We start from the raw sequence: 20,147 nt of genomic DNA on the forward strand, positions 1-20,147 counted from the left end.
CTGCACTCTGGTCACTGTGTCAGGAGCAGCCTCGAAGGGTGACCTGGGTATGATCTGCACGAACCCAAACTGCCGCATGCACCGCTCCGGGAGATAACGGACCATGATGCCGGTCCCGCATGCCAACCAGCCTGAATATAGAGCAACCCCGTCGAAGGGGACAACCTGAGCATAGTCGGCGAACGGCCTCCAGGTGACGTCGTCGTGCATCGTGCGGTCCAGGTACAGGCGGTATGGTCCCACCGCATCGTTCCCCCTCTGGAGGGCGTATCTGGCGGCCCTGGGCATGGCGTCAACGTACGCAGGATCGATGTGGAAGCCGTGGATGCGGGAGAAGTAGGAGATGATCCAGCTCTGAAACACAAATACGATAATGTATTAAAAATAAATACGAAACATAAATAAATAAATAAATACGAGAATGTGTTAAAATCAAACGTACCGTAAGCAGAGTGCAGGATCCGACCAGCTGCCTCGTCCTCCAGTTGGAGGCCTCATTCAGCTTCTGGTAGAGATATGCCAGAGTAGCTGCCCCCCAGTTCCACTGGTGAACGGTATCCAGGTCCATGAAATAGCGGAGGTAGGTCACGTCGACGTACCTGGCGCTCTTGTCCACAAAGCATGCAACGCCTACCACATGCATGTACCAGCACCGAAGAGCGCAACCGCGGTGATACTGTGTGAACAGCTCGTCACCCGCAGCCTCGGCCTCGGCAGCCGCGTCCAGATGGTGCTCAAAATAAGTCTTCAGTGTGGTGAACCGGATATGAGGCCCAGATGTCGTGGCGCACTCAAAGTGAGCAACCTCCTCCTCCATGCCCAGATAGAGCGTCATCCACTCGATGGCCTCGACCCTCTGGATCCGGGAGTGGTCCAACAGCGGCCCCCTAATCGGCAGGTGGAGAAGACACTGCACGTCGTGCAAGGTGATCGTCATCTCCCCAACCGGCAGGTGGAAAGATGACGTCTCCTTGTGCCAGCGCTCCACAAATGCCCCCTGCATGCCGGTGCTGATGGTGGTGTACCCGGTCATGCAGAGCCCGCTAAGCCCTGAACCTCGCACGTGGTCGTTAAACCACTGAGCTGCTGGTTTAAACAGACCGAAAATCTTCCTGGAGTGGTTCACCATTTTCAGTGGCTCTCTCTCCTGTTAAAAAAAGACAAATAAGCGAGAAATAAACGGTAAAATTATAAAAAATGGTGACAAATAAACGGCTAAGTTAAAAAAAATACCTCTCCCTCCCAGATCCGCCGAGCGACGTGATCCTGGTAGTGAATCAGCAGGGAAGTGTCAAAAGGCCCTCCCGGAAAGCTATCCACCTCCTGCTCCTCCTCCTCCCCGACTGGAGGGTCAACATCCGGTATGACCTCCTCCTCATCCTCATCCTCCTCCTCTCGCTGGCGGGAAGAAGATACCCGAGCTAGCCTACTCCTAGAGCCTGAAGCAGATGAACTCTCCACCAAGTCCTGTGGAACGCGGACACGGCGTCCCCGTCCCTGCCCCCGTCCCTGGGTCGACGCCAGATGCGCCGCCGCCCGCTCGCGTCTAGCCGATGCAGTCTGGGACTCTCTCCCCTGTCTGATGCGTGCTGGCTGGTCTGACATGATCCTGTAAACAATCGAAATCGATTAATATGCGAGACAAATGAAAAAACAAAAAAAAATGAACTTCTGGTACAGTTCGGAAGTTCATTTCCGAAAACTGGGATGGAGGTGTTTTCGGAAATGAACTTCCGAAACACCCCCACGCAGAGCTTCTCTGCAACCTCCAATGGCAGACCCAAAAACCTAAACCAAATCCATTTTTTTGCCTACTAAACATCCTAATATCAGTACTAAGCTATCTTAATGTCATTTTTTCAGATTCTAAACACCCTAATATAGTTTAATCAAATAGATCTAAAACTTGAAAAAACAACGATAAACTTACCAATTAGTGTTTAATGATGAGTTTGGTTGAGTTTGGAAGAAGAGTTTGGCTACTTCACACTTGCTTCTGCAGAAATTTCGCCTATGGAAGTGTTTGATGATGATTAGGGTAAATGATTTGGGGGAGGGGGAGAGTTCTGCTTAATCTGCAGAACGCGTTTTATTTCGGAAGTTCATTTACGAAATTGTAGTTTCGGAAATGAACTTCCGAAATAAGACATTTTTTTCAAAAAAAAAGGCGCTTTCGGAGATGAACTTCCGAAAACACCTTTTTCATGCATTTCGGAAGTTCATTTCCGAAGTCAGGGGTATAATGGGGTTTTCACCAGAGGTGGACTAGAAGATAGGGAGGTGGCCAAAGAATTTCTCTAAAATTATATTAAGATAGGTTAAATTTTAATTTAAGACATTACAAAGCTAAAATTAGTGATAGCCAGTTAAAAAATTTCCTGCTCTGAGTCCCTTTCAAAAGACAGGGCAAAGTCTACATTAGGAAGTTATGAGAAGCATGTTTAGTTTCTATGATGTCATCAGTGGGCATATTGCATCTTCCCTAAACATAGATAACATGGATAACAGGGTGATTCATAGCAATCACATTATTTGCTCAATAACTTCAATACAACAATATTTGAAAACTGAAGTCCCATCATTACAGTATCTCAATAACAAAGATTATAAAACATGTTTTTTTTTTCTCTATGAGAATAACATATATATGCTTCAGAAATTGGTTATGTAAATTCGAACCCTTTTATTTTTCTCTGATCATAACAGTTACTTGTTCTGCCACCCTTCTTCAACAAAGTCACACATGATTCGATTGGAGGTGCTTAGAAAAACTTTTCCTGTGGAAATTACAAAGTCATCAAAGAACATGTTTGAGTTTAAGTGAAATAAATGAACCATATGTCTGAGCAACTTTAAAATAATATGAAAAGTAACACAATATATAAGATATTCATATGTCTTAATAAATCATGAATTTTCATCCTTTTTTTTAAATTTAAATTTTAAGGTAAAATGCTGCTTGAAAACTTTAAACATCTATAATTTTGATGGTTTAACTTGTGTGTGTCAAGTAATTATCAAATGGAACTATGTAAATGTATTTTATGGTTTAATTGGTTACTCTTCTGACTACAATAATAAATGTAAGCTAGGGTGAAAGAGGGAAAAGGAAAACGTTACCTGCAAACCTCTAAGCCACCTTTGAAATTTAATTCCATTCAACACCATAGTCACATACATTGTGTCAACTATGTGGTTCAAGAACAACACATATGTATGTCTCCAAGTCCTGATAAGAAACAATGATCCCCACAGTCCCCAAAATCCTGTGATAAAGCCCAATGCCACACTCAAATAAATTGGTTTTTTATCTTCTGGACTACTTTCTTCATTTGTTTCTGGTTTCTGAGGTGTAACCTTTTCATCTCCTGGACAATTACTGTCGAGTGGTTTTCCACAAAGATCAACATTCCCTTCATAACTTGATGCATCAAAACTTTGTAACTGTGTGCCAATTGGAATTCTACCCGAAAGATTATTATCGGATAGATTCAACATGGACAGACGATCAATTTGAGCTAGAGAAGGAGGAATTAAACCATAGAAATAGTTTCTTGACAAGTCAAGAAATTCAAGTGATGTTAACCTTCCAATCTCTGAAGTAATTTCTCCTGTCAAATGGTTTCTTGATAAATTCAATGACTCCAATCCTATCAAAATTCCTATTTCTTCTGGAATGTTTCCTGTCAAATGATTGCTCGAAAGATCAATGCTCCTCAAAATAAACTCATTATTCTTGAATTGTCGTTCTACACCTTTCCACATCAACCATGCATTCAAATCGATGTCTAAATAAGTAGCTGAACCGGCAACTGTGTAAGATATATAAGCGGGTATGTCACTAGTTGTTGAGGAAACATTTTGAGACATTGCAGAAAAATTCTTTATGCATTTGAAAATTCGACCTGACAAATTGTTTTCAGAGAGGTCCAACAACTGAATGTTTGTTAAGTAACAAAAACTCCGTGGAAGAGTTCCATAGAATTGATTCCTTCTCAAGCTTAACATTCTCAATTGTTGTCCTAACCAATACGGTATTGGCCCTGAGAATTTGTTATTTCCAGCATCTAGCATGAATAGTCTTGTGCAATTTTTCAAGGAGAAAGGAAACTCCCCAGTGAAACTATTGTTTCGCAATATTAATGCTTGAAGTTCAAGTAATGATCCCATTGAGGATGGAACTTCACCTGAGAGAGTGTTGTCACTCAAATCCAGAAATAACAATGAATTCAAATGACTCCAACAATCAGGAAGCTGCCCTGACAACTGATTCTTTGATAGGTCTAACATATGCAATCCATCAGATGTAGTGTTAGCACATAAGAACAAGGAAGTTTCTGAAAATTTATTCTCCGACAACCCGAGCAATTGTGCACTTTTAAAAAACGAAGGGATTGAACCTTCAAATTGATTTGAATCCATAAATACTTGACAACCTTCAGAAAATCTTATAGGCAAATTTGGAATTGTGCCAATGAGATTATTGTATGAAATATTCATGAAATATAAATATTTTGTTTGAGTCCAAAACCATACTGGAACTGCATCTGAGATTCCAGCTTTAGAAATGTCCAACTTTTGAAGACATTTTTGACTCTGAAACCATTTTGGAAAACTAGGCCCTAACATACACGACCTTAACACTACGGTAGTCAATTGAAAAGCTGGGACCCTATTTTCACGGAATATAACAGACAAAGAGTTGTCATTCAAGTATAATTCCTTTAACATGGACATGTTTCCAAAATGAGAGTCGGTGATAACACCTTTCAAATTATTAAAATCCAAGCGTAGACTCTCTAAATGATAGGGGAATGTTGATTTTTTTAGTATTCTCCCATTTAATGAATTGTTGGATAGGATCAAAGTTCTTAAAGATGAGAACATTGACATGTCAGGTACTGTGCCAATAATTTGGTTGCTCTCCATGTTTAATTCTTGAAGTGAGTCTTTTGCACACCCAAAAGATAAATTATGAAGTATCACTGAAAGATCTTCACTGAGCTTGTTACCTGTCAAATCTAGCGATCTTAATGAACATAGGTTTCCAAATGATTTTGGAATTCCGCCTTCTAAAGAATTTGATTGAAATATCAAAGACTCCAATGATTTTGGAATTTCATCTGGAACCTTCCCACTTAGCATATTATTTGAAAGGTCGATTGTTATTAGAGATGGGAATATTGAAAGATTAAGAAATGTTCCAGTAATTTGGTTGTCACGTAAACTCAAATGTTGCAGCGAGTATCTTGCACAACCAGACAATTTGTGTAGAATGGTTGAAATGTCTTCATTCAAGTTGCTACCATCAAGATGCAATGACTGTAACATACACATATGTCTAATAAATTCTGGAATTCCAGCTTGGAGTTCATTACTAGACAAGTCGAGATGTTCAAGAGGGTTTTTCATGTTGCCAAATTCATATGTAATGGTATCATTGAAGTTGTTACTGCTAAGATCAAGGTCGATTAAGTTGGAGGTGGCATTAAACACCCATTCAAATATTTTGGACGATGAGAAGGCATTATGTGAAAGATCAAGGATTGCAAGAGAAGTAGAAAAATTGAAGAGTGAACGAAACAGAGAATGAAGGTAAAGATCTGAAAGAGCACAACCAGAGAGTTTCAATTCTTGTATTTTAGGAAGCTTAGCAATCATTTGCAGCCATACATGAGAAGAGTTGAGATTGGGCATGCCACTCAAGTCAAGATGGGTTAAAAGAGTGAGATTAGAAAGCCACTCACCTCCAACATTGAGTCTTCTATTGTCTCCAAGATGAAGTTCTTGTAAATTTGAAAGTCTTCCAAATTGATGAGAAATGGTTCCAACAAGATCATTCGCTGAAAGGTCAAGGTACTGCAAATGAGAGAGATTTCCAAGTTGGTGAGGAATGGTTCCAACAAGATCATTACTTGAAAGATCAAGGTACTGCAAATGAGAGAGATTTCCAAGTTGATGAGGGATTGTCCCAGCAAGGCCGAAATTGCTACTGAGATCAAGATGTTGCAAGTGAGACAGATTTCCAAGTTGATGAGGGATTGTACCGTGTAGGTTATTATATGAAAGATCAAGATATTTCAACTCTGAAAGACGAGCAAGATCATTTGGAATTCTTCCCCCACCAAATGAAGCCCGGAGGTCAAGGAATCTCAAGTTGGTAAAAGAACCAGATAATTCTGAAAAAATATTGTCTAAAACCTGATTCCCACTAATGTTCAAATATTTTAAATGACTCAGCTCCATCAATGATGCATTGATCTCGCCTGGAAAATAACCAAACCGAGGAGGACTTAGATGAAACATTTCAACATGTCCGGTTTGATTGTTACAACTGATTCCTTCCCATGCACAGCAATCATCACTCTTACTGTCCCAACTAGACAAAAGGAAAGTGTCGTCATCTAACGTCAGGCTGGCCTTCAACTGAAGGAGAGCATGTCTCTCATTGTCTAAGCAACCAACAGCTCCATTCACAAACAACTGCAACACAACTACAAAGATTGCACCAAATAACTTGAGAATACTCAATATTATTTTCATTTTTTTTCTGCCAAAGTAATAAAACTCAGCTTGTTATTATAATAACTTCTCACATTCAGAAACAAATTGCGAATAAAAAAGAATAAGACAAAATGGAAAGACTTGAGTATATCAGTATGACTTGGAATAAGCGGTGCTAATTGTTTTCATCTTGGTATATGGTGCCTATTTTTTCTCTCATGTGGAAAAAACGCACATCTCATAACCGCGTACGCATTATTAATATTTCAAAATCAGTTGTTCAGTTTCAAAAAATTGCCTGATGAAACTATTTTTACAAAAAAAAGTTCAAAGCTAATATTGTATAATGAATGTGACAAATAAATGAAATGTTATAATTTATTATTTGTAAAGTAAATATAAGAGTGAAAAGGCATTGGTGAAAATTTGGAAGATTAATCTCTCAGAGAAAACTTGTAATCTATGACAAAAATAATTTAGTAGAACGATTTACTCTCTACCCTTTATTCTGAATCATACTCCCCATTTTAAATAATAATTATGATTTCTCTAGAGTTTGTCACTTTGAATTCTTTTCAATGATTTATCATGTTATGAATGTGGGTTATCGGTGTGGAGGAGGATCCTCTAACTTTAGTGCGGAAAATACACTCTATCTTTCTCTCTATCTCTCATTAAAAATGTAATATCTCTCTCCTATTGTTTTTCTCCTTTTATTCATCTCTTTCTCGTTTCTCTCATGAAAATTTCTAAGAGTTAGAGAAAGTTAGAAAATCCAAAGTTAGATAATCTACTTCCTATCGGTGCACCAAAAGTAGTTGACTCAGTGACTTCAAGAATTCCATATGTTATATTACTAGAGGAATTCTTATTATATCCTATATAATTCAAACAAACCTTTTGAAAAAATAAATTTGCCCCTTAATTTTCAAAAATATTTTTTTGGACGCACCATTTGCATCTTACAAAAGACAACCAAATTGGTGCCACCTTAGTGTTAAAATATATTTCAGAGATATATCTTCGATAATGTGATATAATAACTTGCTTTAGAACCATTACAGGAATAATTCCGGAGATGTAACTCTTGTTAGATCTTGTGTTAGGAGTCTGCTGCAAAATATGAACAAGAAGAAGATGAAGATGAAACGATAAAAATTGCACAAAATAAATTGCAAAGCGTGTGTTTACACTATGCTTTAGGTTTAAAATTTATTTCGTCAAAGTAACAAATAATTCTAATAAATTGTCATAACCAAGATTCAAACTCGTGCCCTTTGAGTGTTTATTCAAAGTCAAAAGCCACTTCACCAAACTGAAATTTAAGGTAAAGTTCATTAATTTCAATCCTCATACTTCACATTAATCTAGTTTTGAAACAAAAAAAGGTCATGCTTTTACATGAAGTGTAGTTCCAGAAATTTCTATGAACTCGTCCCGAGATACATTTCCGGAAGCTGTTTGTGCTGATTTACGAGCAATTTTTTTGTGTTATGGATGTTTCTTAGTTTTAATGTTTTTGTTCACATTAGGTATGGTGCATCCCGATGTTATCACCAAAACTATTGTGTCTCAAGATGCTTCACCTATCCTAGTGAAGGTTGTAGATATTCGAAACCATTTTCTAAATGAACAAGAGTCTGAATTTCGTGATGACATGCTACAATGGATTCACACAGAGGTTACCAAACTAGGATTTAGTGTTGTGATCGGACGGTCCGATAGTGGTTTGGAAAAAAGGAGTGCATTTGTGACATTGGGATGCGAAAGAAGTGGTAAATATAGACCTATTCTCCTAAATTCAAATGAGATTAAACTGGTTCAAGAAAATGTGAATGTTTATTTAAGTTGTGTGGTTATCGGTTGGCAAATAAATGGAGATTTAATGTGATATATGGTTTACATAACCATGAAATGCAAAACCTCTTGAAAATTCTAGATGATAAAAATTACGTATCTAGGCACCGAAGATGCGAGGATGGAGTAACAATAAGAGATATATATATTGGACTCATCCTGATACCATAAAATTGTTCAATATGTTTCTCACTGTGTTTATAATTGATTCAACGTATAAGACCAAAAAAATACATGCTTTCATTACTGGAAATTGTTGATGTTACGTCTACTGAGAAGACATATTATGTCAGTTTTGCATTTCTATCATAGGTTGTGGCAGAAATAGGGGCAGTGAATGAACATTTCCAAGGAAGTAGAGACAACAATGAAGACGAAGAAAAATAAGTGGAGAATGGACACCGTGAGACAACATTTTGTTATGAGAAGAAATGAATTACTTTCTCTTTATTTCCTTCCTTAACCTTGAAAATCCAGTTACAACTGACTAACCTGGATCCTACAAGTTTTTCGATGAGCTCCCAAGTGTGATTATCATGAAGAGATTTCCTTTCACCATCCATGGCCTTCATCCATTCAGTTTTGTTTCGAATCTTCATAACTTCCTTATAGTCTTTAGGTTATTCATCTAGAACCTCACTTGCAGAGATTAAGGAATAACCTATGAGATTTGCATTACCAAGTATCTGAGGTGGCTTAATGACTATTTTTTACATGTCTCTTACCAGCAGGTAGTCATTAATGGTTTCCTCAGTTTCTTCAGCATCATGTGCTTCTTCCTCGACTTCATATGGGTTTTTTATTTCAGCATCAACATGCTTCACCTCAACAAGAATCTCTTCTTGTTTCAGCTCTTCATCAGAGATCTCGCCATTTCGACCAACATCATCAGTTTTTTTAAACTCCATTTCTACTTCATTGAAAAATACATCACAACTTGTGATACACCTTTTGTGAGGTGGTTCTAGGAACCACAACCTATAGGCTTTTAATCCCCCAAAATACCCCATGAACATGCATCTTGAGCTCTAGGTTCGACCTTGTCTTACCTAATGTGAGCTTAGGCGGCACAAACCAAATACTCTAAGTCTGTCGAGATTAGGTGGATGTTTGGACCAGGCTTCTTTAGGTGTCTTCATCCCCAAGGAAGTCAAGGGACATCTATTTATCAGATATGTTGTTGTCGAAACAACCTCATCCTAAAACACCTTCTTCGACACATCACTAACTAACATGAATCTAACCCTTTCAAGGATTGTTCGATTGAACCTCTCAGCCAGGCCATTTTGTAAATGAGTACCTGCAGTAGTCTAATGCCTTGCAATACCAAAAATATCACAATAATTGTCGAAAACTTCATTGAAGAACTTAAGACCACTATCAATTCTTAGCCTCTTAGCCTTGCTGCCAGTTTAATTCTCGACCAGAGTCTTCCAACCTTTGAAGTTATCGAAATTTCATCCGTAGTCTTCAGAATGAATACCCACAGTTTTTGTAAATAATCATTAACTATGGATAGAAATTACCTTGCACTTGAATGTAAAGGACACCTTGCAGAAGCCCAAAGACCAACATTAATATAATCAAGGGATCCATGTGTTCTTTGTTTACCTTGTTAAATTCACCCTACAGGATTTACCAAATACATAAAGTTCACAAAACTCCAGCTTTTTCGACCTTGTAACCACAAAACAGATTTTGTTTCGACAATTCGACTAGGCCTCTTTCACTGACATAGCCAAGTCTCTTGTGCCAAAACTCAGTCTTCAACACATGTTTTGTGGATGTCACATTTGCTGAACTACTTACAACCTCAGCCCCAAGGGTATACAGGTCTTGCTTCTTGATGCCTCTCAAGACTTCCTTCAACCCCTTCATTACCCTTAGGATACTTTGCTCTCCTTTGAAAACATATCCTTTCTTGTTGAATTCATAAAGAAAATCAAATTCCTTTTAAGATTGGGTACATACCTTACAGTGGATCGTTTTGGCCAGTGCAACTAACATGCTCAATCTCTATTCTATTATCATCCCAACAAACCCATAAACGACCATTTTTCGTGTTTATCATAATAATCCAGATAATTAACTTTAAGCTTCATCCTCTCTCTAATCATATGAGCTTTATGCTTTTTTACTCTTGTCTCAATCAGTACCATAATAACAGTGTTAAGATGTAGGAGACGAGAGTTAATCTCCCTACTCTTACCAATTTTATTCAGCCCCCATACATTCTATGAAATAATCGTGGAACATCATCATACACTAAGGACCCTCTATCCCCTAGTGTTGCAAATCTCTTCCCGTGTTTGACAAGTAATGGAGTAATAATCGAAGGCTTACCACTGTTGTTTCCTCTATTCTTATCTTTTCCTCTTTTCCTGACTGTAGTTCATGTTTCCCCAGTCTCTGCATCTCAGTCATGGTTCACTATCATTGTGTTCCTTCTAGGAGATTGGTGTGCTGGTGGATTTGTTATGTTGTCCTGCTGAATTGTGATCTCAGGAATGCATATTGTTTTATGTATCTCATGTTGTGTAGTATTCTCCTTAGGTATGCATTTCTTGGTAATTTGCCTTTGTATTTTTCCTTCACACTGATGGCCAATTTTGTGACATTTTGTACAATACGATAGACGCCATTCGGATTCAACAGTTTGTTGCATCTTCTCACCTTCTATATCTCTGATGGTAATTTCCTTTAGCATCTCTTGTGTAATATTGATATCGACTAATATTCTAGCATAAGAGATACGATACCTGTTTTTCATGCATTCATTTGTCATCAATGGTGTGCCCAATGCGCTATCAATCTTACTTAAGCTTTTGGCTCCCCATAGGTATAATGGTAATTGAGGTAATTTGACCAAAATCGGGATAGTTCGAAGCATATCCTTCTTCAAGTTGAAATTTGGTTTCCACTCAGTCAACAACATTGTCATATTGCGTATTTTCTAGGGGTCTTTCCTCAATACGGCATCTCTATCTTGGTATGAATGGAAGCACAACACGAAGTATCCTTCGTCGTTCTACTACATATTAGGTAGTTTTGCAAAATTCCAATTTTTTATCATGAATTGTTTGACGATGTTCATGCTTAAATCACCTCCAAGTACATACATTATTAACGCCGTGTTCGAGAATCTTACCTCGTTTACGATATCAGCTTCCTCAATATCGACTTCAATTGCACCATCAATCAGTTTTTGTGCTATAAATTCCATTGCCATTTTGTTCCCTTGTTTTTCGATTACCACTAATCACATCTACCAAAAGCTTCCTTGATTCATTGGTCCCTTTTTGTGATTCTAGGGTATTTGGTTCGTTTGTCTCACCTTCCTTCATCTGATTTTCGATGGATTTTGTCGTTCCCTGCTCGTTGTCTTCCACCTCAACACTTTGTGACGTATTCCCTAATTTTTTGTGCTCCTTGTCCTGACTTTGAGATGCTGCTAGCGTTGACACCACTCCTTTTGGTGGTCGTCTTCGCCCTCTCGCCATGACGATATTGAAGATCAAACATAAATGCAATACTATAATTTGTCCTTAAATTTTTCACTAGTAGTGTGTTTTTTTTATGTCTTGAGTTATTTTAAAATAAAATAAAAACTATTTTTTTTAATGATCAAGTCTAATTTTTTTAATGTCTTGAGTTATTATTTTTTAATGAGTTAATATTTAATTTGTCAATGAAACGAATATGAAACTAATTCATTAATTTTAATATACAAAATTACATTTTACACAAGAGAAATGATATTTCTGCACTATTTCATAAACTACACCATATTTTACTGTTCACCAATACGGTAAATAGTGAAATATTATAATAATTTAATTTAAAAAATATATGTAGTAAATTTTTTATTCTTTATTTTTTTATTATGGGGTACCTATATAAAATATAAAATTGTATGATTAACCAACTTCATAACTTTATTAACTAACATTTTATATTTTATTAATCCACTTTGTTTTATTACTAAAAATTATTTTTAACATATAGATGTTTATTAACCAATTTCATCACTTTATTATTTAACTTTTAACATTTTATTAACCAACTTTATTTTATTATTACATTACTTCATTAACTAACTATTTACATTATATTAACCAATTTTAATTTTTTTTTTAAATTACTTCATTAACTAACTTTTTACATTATATTAACCAATTTTTTTTTTTAAATATTGTTCATGTGAGTACTATTTCCAATCATGATCCTGTTTATATTCACTATTCACGTTACTGTTCACTGTATTTGTGAACTGTAAATACAATATGAGTAATGCTATTCTTACACCATATTTATACACCAATACTTACACCAAACACTGTTTACCGTATTTATACGGTGAACAGTGTTTTTTAAAATAAAATAATAATATTTATAAAAAATATTTTTTATTTTTAAAATTACGGACAACACTGTTCATGTACGGACGTGCATTAACCAATTTGATTACTGCATTAACCAAGTTTTTATACTGCATTAACCAAGTTTGATGACAGCTAAAAATTATTTTTAATACCTGGATGTTGCATTAACCAACTTCATTACTGCATTGACCAGGTTTTTACACTGCATTAACCAAATTTGGTGACTACTGTTACTGTTCATGGGTGTAAAAATAACATTACTCAAATTTGGTTAATGCAGTGTAAAAACTTGGTTAATGCAGTAATGAAGTTGGTTAATGCAACATCCAGACACTAAAAATATTTTTTAGCAGTCATCAAATTTGGTTAATGCAGTGTAAAAACTTGGTTAATGCAGTAATGAAGTTGGTTAATGTATGTCCCTACATGAACAGTGTTGTCCGTAATTTTAAAAATAAAAAATATTTTTTATAAATATTATTATTTTATTTTAAAAAACATTGTTCACCGTATAAATACGGTGAACAGTGTTTGGTGTAAGTATTGGTGTATAAATATGGTGTAAAAATAGCATTTCTCAATACAATATAAGTGTAAGGAATGGTGTATTTACACAAAAAGAGATTTGAGTCACTTTTATGTATTTTGATTCTATAATGTATATCTATTAAAGCATTATAGCATTGTCACTTAGGCTTTGTTTGGATTGATGGAACCGGATGGAGTGGAGCAAAATGGGATAAAATAAAATGATATTCCATTGTTTGAATAATTTAAAAATGGATGGAACGGAGCGGAATAGAGTGGTAAGGATTCCATTCCATTCCATCACTTATCACCATTTTTTCTTACCCTCTGATTTGGGCGGAATGAACAACTTACCTTGTTCCGTCTTAAAATTTCCAAACAATGGAATGATATCTTCGTTTCGCTCCGCTCCATCCCACTCCGCTCCGCTCGATTCAGCTCCGTTGTTTTTATGATATCCAAACATAGCCTTTATTTACTATAAATATGTTTTTTTTATTCTTGAGATATTTTTTAGATAAATTTTTTGAGTAAAAAATATTTATTTAAAAATAATATTCAAATACATTTTAAAGACTTAATTAAATTAAAATCAAAAACTATTTTAAAATATTGAAGTTATATAAAATTAAAATTAGTAAATGTGTTTGAATATTATCAAATTGCTATTTTTGTCATAGTGATAACTTTTGTTGACATTTTGAAACACAATATTCAAATAAAAATTCATAGGACTTAAAATCATAAATCGTTGTTAAAAATTAAAAACTATAGAAAATCAAATATTATTAATAAGTATATATTTAAAACAAATTAAATTTTTTTAATGAATTTTTATTTAATATTCCTCTTTAAAATGTTCTTTTATTGTTGATTTTTATATTCGTCTCGAGGACAAACTGAATATTAACTTTTTTTAAGTTAATTGACTTATTTATAAAAATATTTTTTCAAAATGATTAATATAATTTTATAATTAAATACAATATTAATTTTTTAAAATTAAATCATTTTAATTAATATTATTCACGTTACTTTCCATTCACACTAAATTTAAATTCTGTGATAAAGTAAATACGTTTTTTTTTTCTTTTTTGTTTAAATTTTTTATTACGTAAAATAGTCAAGAATCATTTTGAAAAGCAATAAGTAGTAACTGAGAAAATTTATATTCCATGAATTATGAAGGTTGAACTCTCCAACAGTTACGTTTCATACGAAGGAACCCAACGGACATTTTCTCTAAACCCAAACCAAAACACAATTTCAAATTTATATTCAAACACTAACCAAACGGACTCTAAATTTCAAAACTGCATTCAAGATTTTCATCACTCTCTCCCTCTCTTTAGGCAAAAGCAACAACAACAACGTTGCTTCGTTTCATCAAAGTTCTTTCCTATCACACTCTTCTTCTTCTTCTTTCAGGTTTTCTTTTCTTTCTTAATATTAATCTTCATCACTTTATACAACAACCCATTTCTATATTCATCACATTTACACTCTAAAGATTCTATTTTTACTGTTTTCTTCTCTTTCTGCTTTCAACATTTTCATCTAGATCACTTGGAGCATCACTTCGTGACAGAAAGTAGAAACCTTTCAGAAATTCACTCATTTCTTGAATCTTTCTGAAAAAGGGTATGTATATGTATGCATCACAATGTTGTTTTGCTTCAAGATTTTTGTTTTGTTTTGTTTCGTTTCATCATTGTAATGATTGTGGGTTTTGGTTTGTTTTTTTGTTTTGAAGGTAGGGTTTTGAGAAACGTTGCAAAGATGAATGACTTGATGACAAAAAGTTTCCTAAGTTATGTAGAATTGAAGAAACAGGCGCAGAAGGATTTTCAACAAGATCCTGACATTGAACTAGGGAACCTCAACCCAACACAAGACCCTAATCTCTCTCAATTCTTCCAAGAAGTTGAAGCAATCAAGGTTGAAATGGAAGAGATCACCAATCTCTTGTCAGATCTTCAGCAACTGAATGAGGAGACTAAATCGACTCACAGTGCGAAAGTTTTACGCGGGCTAAGAGACCGAATGGATTCCGATATGGTTGCCGTGCTTCGCAAGGCGAATGTGATCAAGGCAAGATTAGAGGCTCTTCAGAAATCAAACATCGCGAATCGAAGCATGTCAGAATGCTACAGAGAAGGGAGTCCTGTTGATCGAACCAGAGTGTCTGTCACGAGTGGTTTGAAGGTCAAGCTTAGGGACATGATGAATGATTTTCAGTCTCTAAGGGACAAGATTGTGTTGGATCATAAGGAAGATTTGAAGAGAAGGTACTATGCTGTAACGGGCGATGTTCCTAGCGATGAGGTTATGGAGAAGATGATATCAGGGAGTCTCAAAGTTGAGTTTTTGGCTGGGAAAACGGATGCTGATATGGGTACTCAGGTTAGGCACGAGGCGGTGATGGATATTCAGAGGAGTTTGAATAAGCTTCATCAGGTTTTTCTTGATATGGCTATTTTGGTGGAGACTCAAGGAGAAAAAATGGATAACATTGAAGATAATGTGGTGAATGCTGGTCACTACATTCATGGCGGAACTAATAATCTTTATTATGCAAGCCAGTTGAAGAAGAGGAACAGGAAATGGATCTATTGGGTCATAGCTGTTTTGTTGATTGTAGTGCTGGTGTGTATCATTGCAATGGTGTCTTCTTGAATGTTTGAGGGGAAGTTGTTTAGAGTTTTAAGACCACTGTAAAGCTGTTTTTTTCACTTCCTCTATACAGTTTCAAGGGTTTTTTTGTTTGTTGGGAAATGTTCTGTTAATTGGTTCAAATTTGTTCCCTTGAGAACTAAATTTTGTTGAATGACTTTGATTGAGATACCAATATACTTTGTCTTCTTCTGTTACTTTTGTGTTGTGTTTGTTTGTTTGTTTTGGATCAAAATGAAATTACAATCGCAGTGATAACTAGAGTAATTCTTTTAAGAAAATTTGTCTTTAACATGGAAATAGCCAAATGGAGTCCAAATGAAACTTGACAGTGTTTGGTCTATAAATATCTAATCTAAAACTAGTTGTAAACAATTTAAAGCCAATATAGTTTTGGACATCTTCTCTTTTCTCCATAGTTTTACAACGTCTCTATGGAGGATAGCTCTATTTCTTGGTTTTTAATGGTGACTTTTGCTGCTACTCCACCTATGTTATATATAGATGAACTAAAACAGATTCATGGCTGATTGTTAAAAAAAAGCAGAGGGTGATAATAAGCAAGCTCTTGGCTAGATATGCATGAATGGAGTTAGGCAACTTAGCCTATGCATGTATTGTTTTCGACCGAATAAGTTCACCTAATACTGTCCTTTGGAACATCATGGTCATTCAAGCGTAATAAGCTAGAAACATTGCATTTGTACCATCAAACGTTTTATTCAATACCTCACAATGCTTACACTTTCCCTTTACTTCTCAAAGCGTTCTGAACTCAACATTAGAATAAACTCATCAAATCCATGCTCAAGTTATCAAAAGGGGTTTTGGTTTAGATATTTATGCCAACTTTGATCACTTTCAAACCAACTGTGATAGCTTGTTTGAGAGCAAGATTATTGTTTATAACATGAAACTGGCTATGGAACATCATAGATGCATGGTTGTGCAGGGTTGTTCGAAGAAGCAAAGGAGTTTATAGAGTCTATGCCTTATGCCTGTGAAACCAAATGCTGCAATATGGGATCATTGCTCAATGTCTGCCACATGCACAGACATCTTGAGCTTGGCAAAGTTCTTATTGAACTGGACCCTCATCATGGTGGCTGGTAGATTCATCTGGCAAGCATTCACATTGCAGCTGGAGAATGAAACAAAGTGGTTCAAGTGCGAAGCCGAATAAAAAATAGGCATCTACAAAATCTTCCAGGATGCAGGAGACATGAGTTCTTTGCTGGGGATAAGCCCCACACACATGTCCAAGAGGTGCATTACATGTCTGATTTTATTGCAAGATGACATGTTAAGGAGCAAATCAAGAGGAGAATGAAAATGTATTCAGTGATACAAAATTACAAGATTTTATTACAATTTTGTTTTTCTTTGTTACAATAACGATACAAATTATCATATCCCTCGCCACTGGCCATCTATTAGTGGCTTAGTAAATACAGAAGAGGAGATACATAGTTGGAAAACCAAATAAGACAAAAATTAATCGATAACGCGCCGCGCCAGTTTAGAATCTCGTTTCCACCACACGTCTAGCAAAACCAAGAAATTGTAGCTTAAGCATTTCTACTGCCAAGTAGCACCAGGAAGTGAAAATTTCAAAATAAATGCAAATCCAAACTTAGCAAACGTAGAACCATGGTCACTGATTATGCAATGGTAAGATGTTGCACAGCTGTCCAGGTTTGTTCTGGCTCCAGCTGGACACTTCCAATCTGAAGCAGTAAAAATAGAAGAAATTATAGTTTAGAAGAAAAAATAGAGAAAACTTAAGCATTATTCCAAATATATCTTAATGCTGCAAGATGCTCTGGGACATGTTAAAAAACCACAAACAGTCAAACAATTCACAGCCAGGTATGGTACGTCGGTGATGCCTTTTTATGAAGTTTGTAAACTCATTACCTTAGCGTTTTCAACGCAAACAAAATCTTTGTAACATGCTTCCATTTGAAGATGAGGATTCCACAACACTGCATCTGACCAGCTACATAAGAGGCAAAGGAGTATAAGCAAGTGACTTCGGTTCGGCAATCAAAACGTAAAATTGTAATATAAGGTTAAAATTGCATACTTTGTGTTTTTGATAGATATTATATCACCCAATCCATTATCAAGCTGCAACTCATTTGAAGCGTCAAGATAAACACAATCTACAAATCCTGGGAAAGTGACCACATCCCTGCATTAAGAAGATAGTCTGTTAATCTAAATTAAGAGACTCGATTCCAAGATTTGTTTCTATATCAACCATTGGGCTAGAGGAAAGAAAATTTTAGTAGTTACAATTTTCTTTCTCCTATACAGGTAGTTACCATGTCAAATTTCAACTCCCCAACATAAAGTATGATACAGACCTTTCTTCGCTGCCCTCAACTGGATTATTAGGATCTGGATGTTTGTTCAGCGTTTTGCAACCTTTTAACCCCTTAACTGATGCACCAGTTACAGAAGCCTGGGTGTAATGACAAAATGATTACTAGTTTAAGATGAAAGTGTAAGCAATAAAATCATCTTCAAGCACAAATATAAAAGCCCATTTAGGTAATGCATGGATATTATTCAAAATTCCAACCTTTATCACTTACCCGAAAATACGTGTGCAAGGCAGTATTGAATGAGAATGCCTTATTGTCTGTATTTTTAACTTTTAACTCAGTCGAAAGACTTTTAGCATTTAGTGTGATCTGCAAAAGGGGAAGCTTGAAATTACATCATGAATTGGTCACAGAAGAGTGAATACTCCTAAGCATAATCTAGTACTAGTAGTGTATTGAAAAGGTGATCTGTGCTTGAAAAAAAACCCAAGCCCTTTTTCACCTTGTATAAAGCATGGAAGCTGAAATCCCATATAGCACGACTATAAGAATTATCCTTCAGTTCTAGAGTTACAACGGGATTTCCCTCCACATTCTCAGAATCACCAACAGTCCAATCCACATTCCTTGCAAATCCGTGCTGTCAAAAACTCAACCAAGTAAATGTTAATAAGATATCATTACACACACTACTACTCATGATTTTGTCGAAGAGAAGCAAGTTTCATTAACTAAACGGAATCACAAAACTAATTAGCCACCAAAGATTCTTGTATTTTAATGTATGTAACATTGAAAAACAGAATAACATGAACTACAACAAACTAGCATTGAATTTGAATTAAGGAACATGCCTGCTGTATTGCACCAGGACCAAACTGCGGAAAGCAATGTGGAATCCCTCCACTGTTCCAGTCAAATAACTAATCAGTTCCAAGAGATCCCAAAAAATAGTAAATCACAATGCAATAAATACGTAGCATCATCCAACACACGTGATTATATTAGATCATTTCTATTTCTCTATTCGGTGTTTGTGTCTGTGTCGGTGCTTCGTAGTAAAAAATAGAAAAATTCATCAAAAGTAAGAACCTTATTGGTTTCTTCTTATTGAAAACAGCATCAGGACGAACAAATAGAAGGTCTTTGCCACTAGGAACTTTCCAAGAGGTAATGCAACCACCAAACAAGTATATCTCAGCCTCACTGCAATCAATCAAGCACAAACTCCACACATAAATTCTACTCATTAACTTAAAAAACAAACACACAGACACGAAAAAAAAAGAGAGCATAGAATGACGCACCTACCAGCCGGAGAAGAGAGAACGAGTTTAGGCAATTTCTCCTCACCTTCTGTAACCTTCACTCCCAAAGTAGCAGCTTCTTTGTTTCCCAAACTCGCAAATACCATTCCACTGCATCGCAAAAAAACAAATTGTTAATCGATTAATCATCACAAGCACGCAAAAAATTGAAGAGTAAAGAAATTTTGGGTAACCTGTTATATCGGCGACGATTCTGAAAGCTGACTGAGTTCACACAAAATGCCATAGAAGCCATCGCCATTTCTTTCCAAAATTTCAACCACAATAGAATATTTTTTTCATTTTTCTTTTCTTCATTTTATATATAGAATACAATACAATGCATGGTTGTTACTTGAAACTTGTTATCCATTTGTCTCGTACCCGCGAAAATTCGGATATTCCATTTAACCAACTTCTATTGTTTGGGCCCAAGTTTCAACAAAGCAATTGTACCCCATGTCTTACTAGTCAAAATCTTCTTATTTCTCCTCATCTCCATTTTGTGCATTACCAAGGTTCTAGAAATATTAATGTAATAATGTGACATTTAATAAGTACATTTA

The 20,147-nt window shown here is 35.8% G+C and overlaps 4 protein-coding genes across 4 annotated transcripts; 1 reads left to right on the forward strand and 3 right to left on the reverse strand.

The window, feature by feature from the left end:
* Positions 1-2,515: 2,515 nt before the first annotated feature.
* On the reverse strand, positions 2,516-6,696 carry LOC131652080 (receptor-like protein EIX2). Its single transcript, XM_058921857.1, has 2 exons — positions 3,121-6,696; positions 2,516-2,777 (listed from the first exon to the last, which is right to left on the reverse strand). The coding sequence occupies exons 1-2, from the start codon at positions 6,541-6,543 to the stop codon at positions 2,763-2,765; spliced, it is 3,438 nt and encodes a 1,145-aa protein (XP_058777840.1). The 5' UTR covers positions 6,544-6,696; the 3' UTR covers positions 2,516-2,762.
* A 4,081-nt stretch (positions 6,697-10,777) lies between these two features.
* Positions 10,778-11,302, reverse strand: LOC131649995 (uncharacterized). The gene has a single exon (XM_058919736.1). The coding sequence runs from the start codon at positions 11,300-11,302 to the stop codon at positions 10,778-10,780; it is 525 nt and encodes a 174-aa protein (XP_058775719.1).
* A 3,175-nt stretch (positions 11,303-14,477) lies between these two features.
* Positions 14,478-16,111, forward strand: LOC131652082 (syntaxin-112). The gene is made up of 3 exons (XM_058921859.1): positions 14,478-14,699; positions 14,833-14,912; positions 15,025-16,111. The coding sequence occupies exon 3, from the start codon at positions 15,051-15,053 to the stop codon at positions 15,945-15,947; it is 897 nt and encodes a 298-aa protein (XP_058777842.1). The 5' UTR covers positions 14,478-14,699; positions 14,833-14,912; positions 15,025-15,050; the 3' UTR covers positions 15,948-16,111.
* Positions 16,112-17,262: 1,151 nt separating this feature from the next.
* LOC131646780 (putative glucose-6-phosphate 1-epimerase) lies at positions 17,263-19,921 on the reverse strand. Its single transcript, XM_058916745.1, has 10 exons — positions 19,776-19,921; positions 19,582-19,692; positions 19,367-19,480; positions 19,129-19,180; positions 18,777-18,914; positions 18,545-18,643; positions 18,314-18,411; positions 18,031-18,138; positions 17,862-17,943; positions 17,263-17,671 (listed from the first exon to the last, which is right to left on the reverse strand). Exons 1-10 carry the CDS (start codon positions 19,841-19,843, stop codon positions 17,606-17,608), a joined length of 936 nt encoding a protein of 311 aa, XP_058772728.1. The 5' UTR covers positions 19,844-19,921; the 3' UTR covers positions 17,263-17,605.
* Positions 19,922-20,147: the final 226 nt, after the last annotated feature.

Source organism: Vicia villosa, linkage group LG2 (assembly GCF_029867415.1).
Source record: "Vicia villosa cultivar HV-30 ecotype Madison, WI linkage group LG2, Vvil1.0, whole genome shotgun sequence".
In the NCBI taxonomy this organism is placed as follows: Eukaryota; Viridiplantae; Streptophyta; class Magnoliopsida; order Fabales; family Fabaceae; genus Vicia; species Vicia villosa.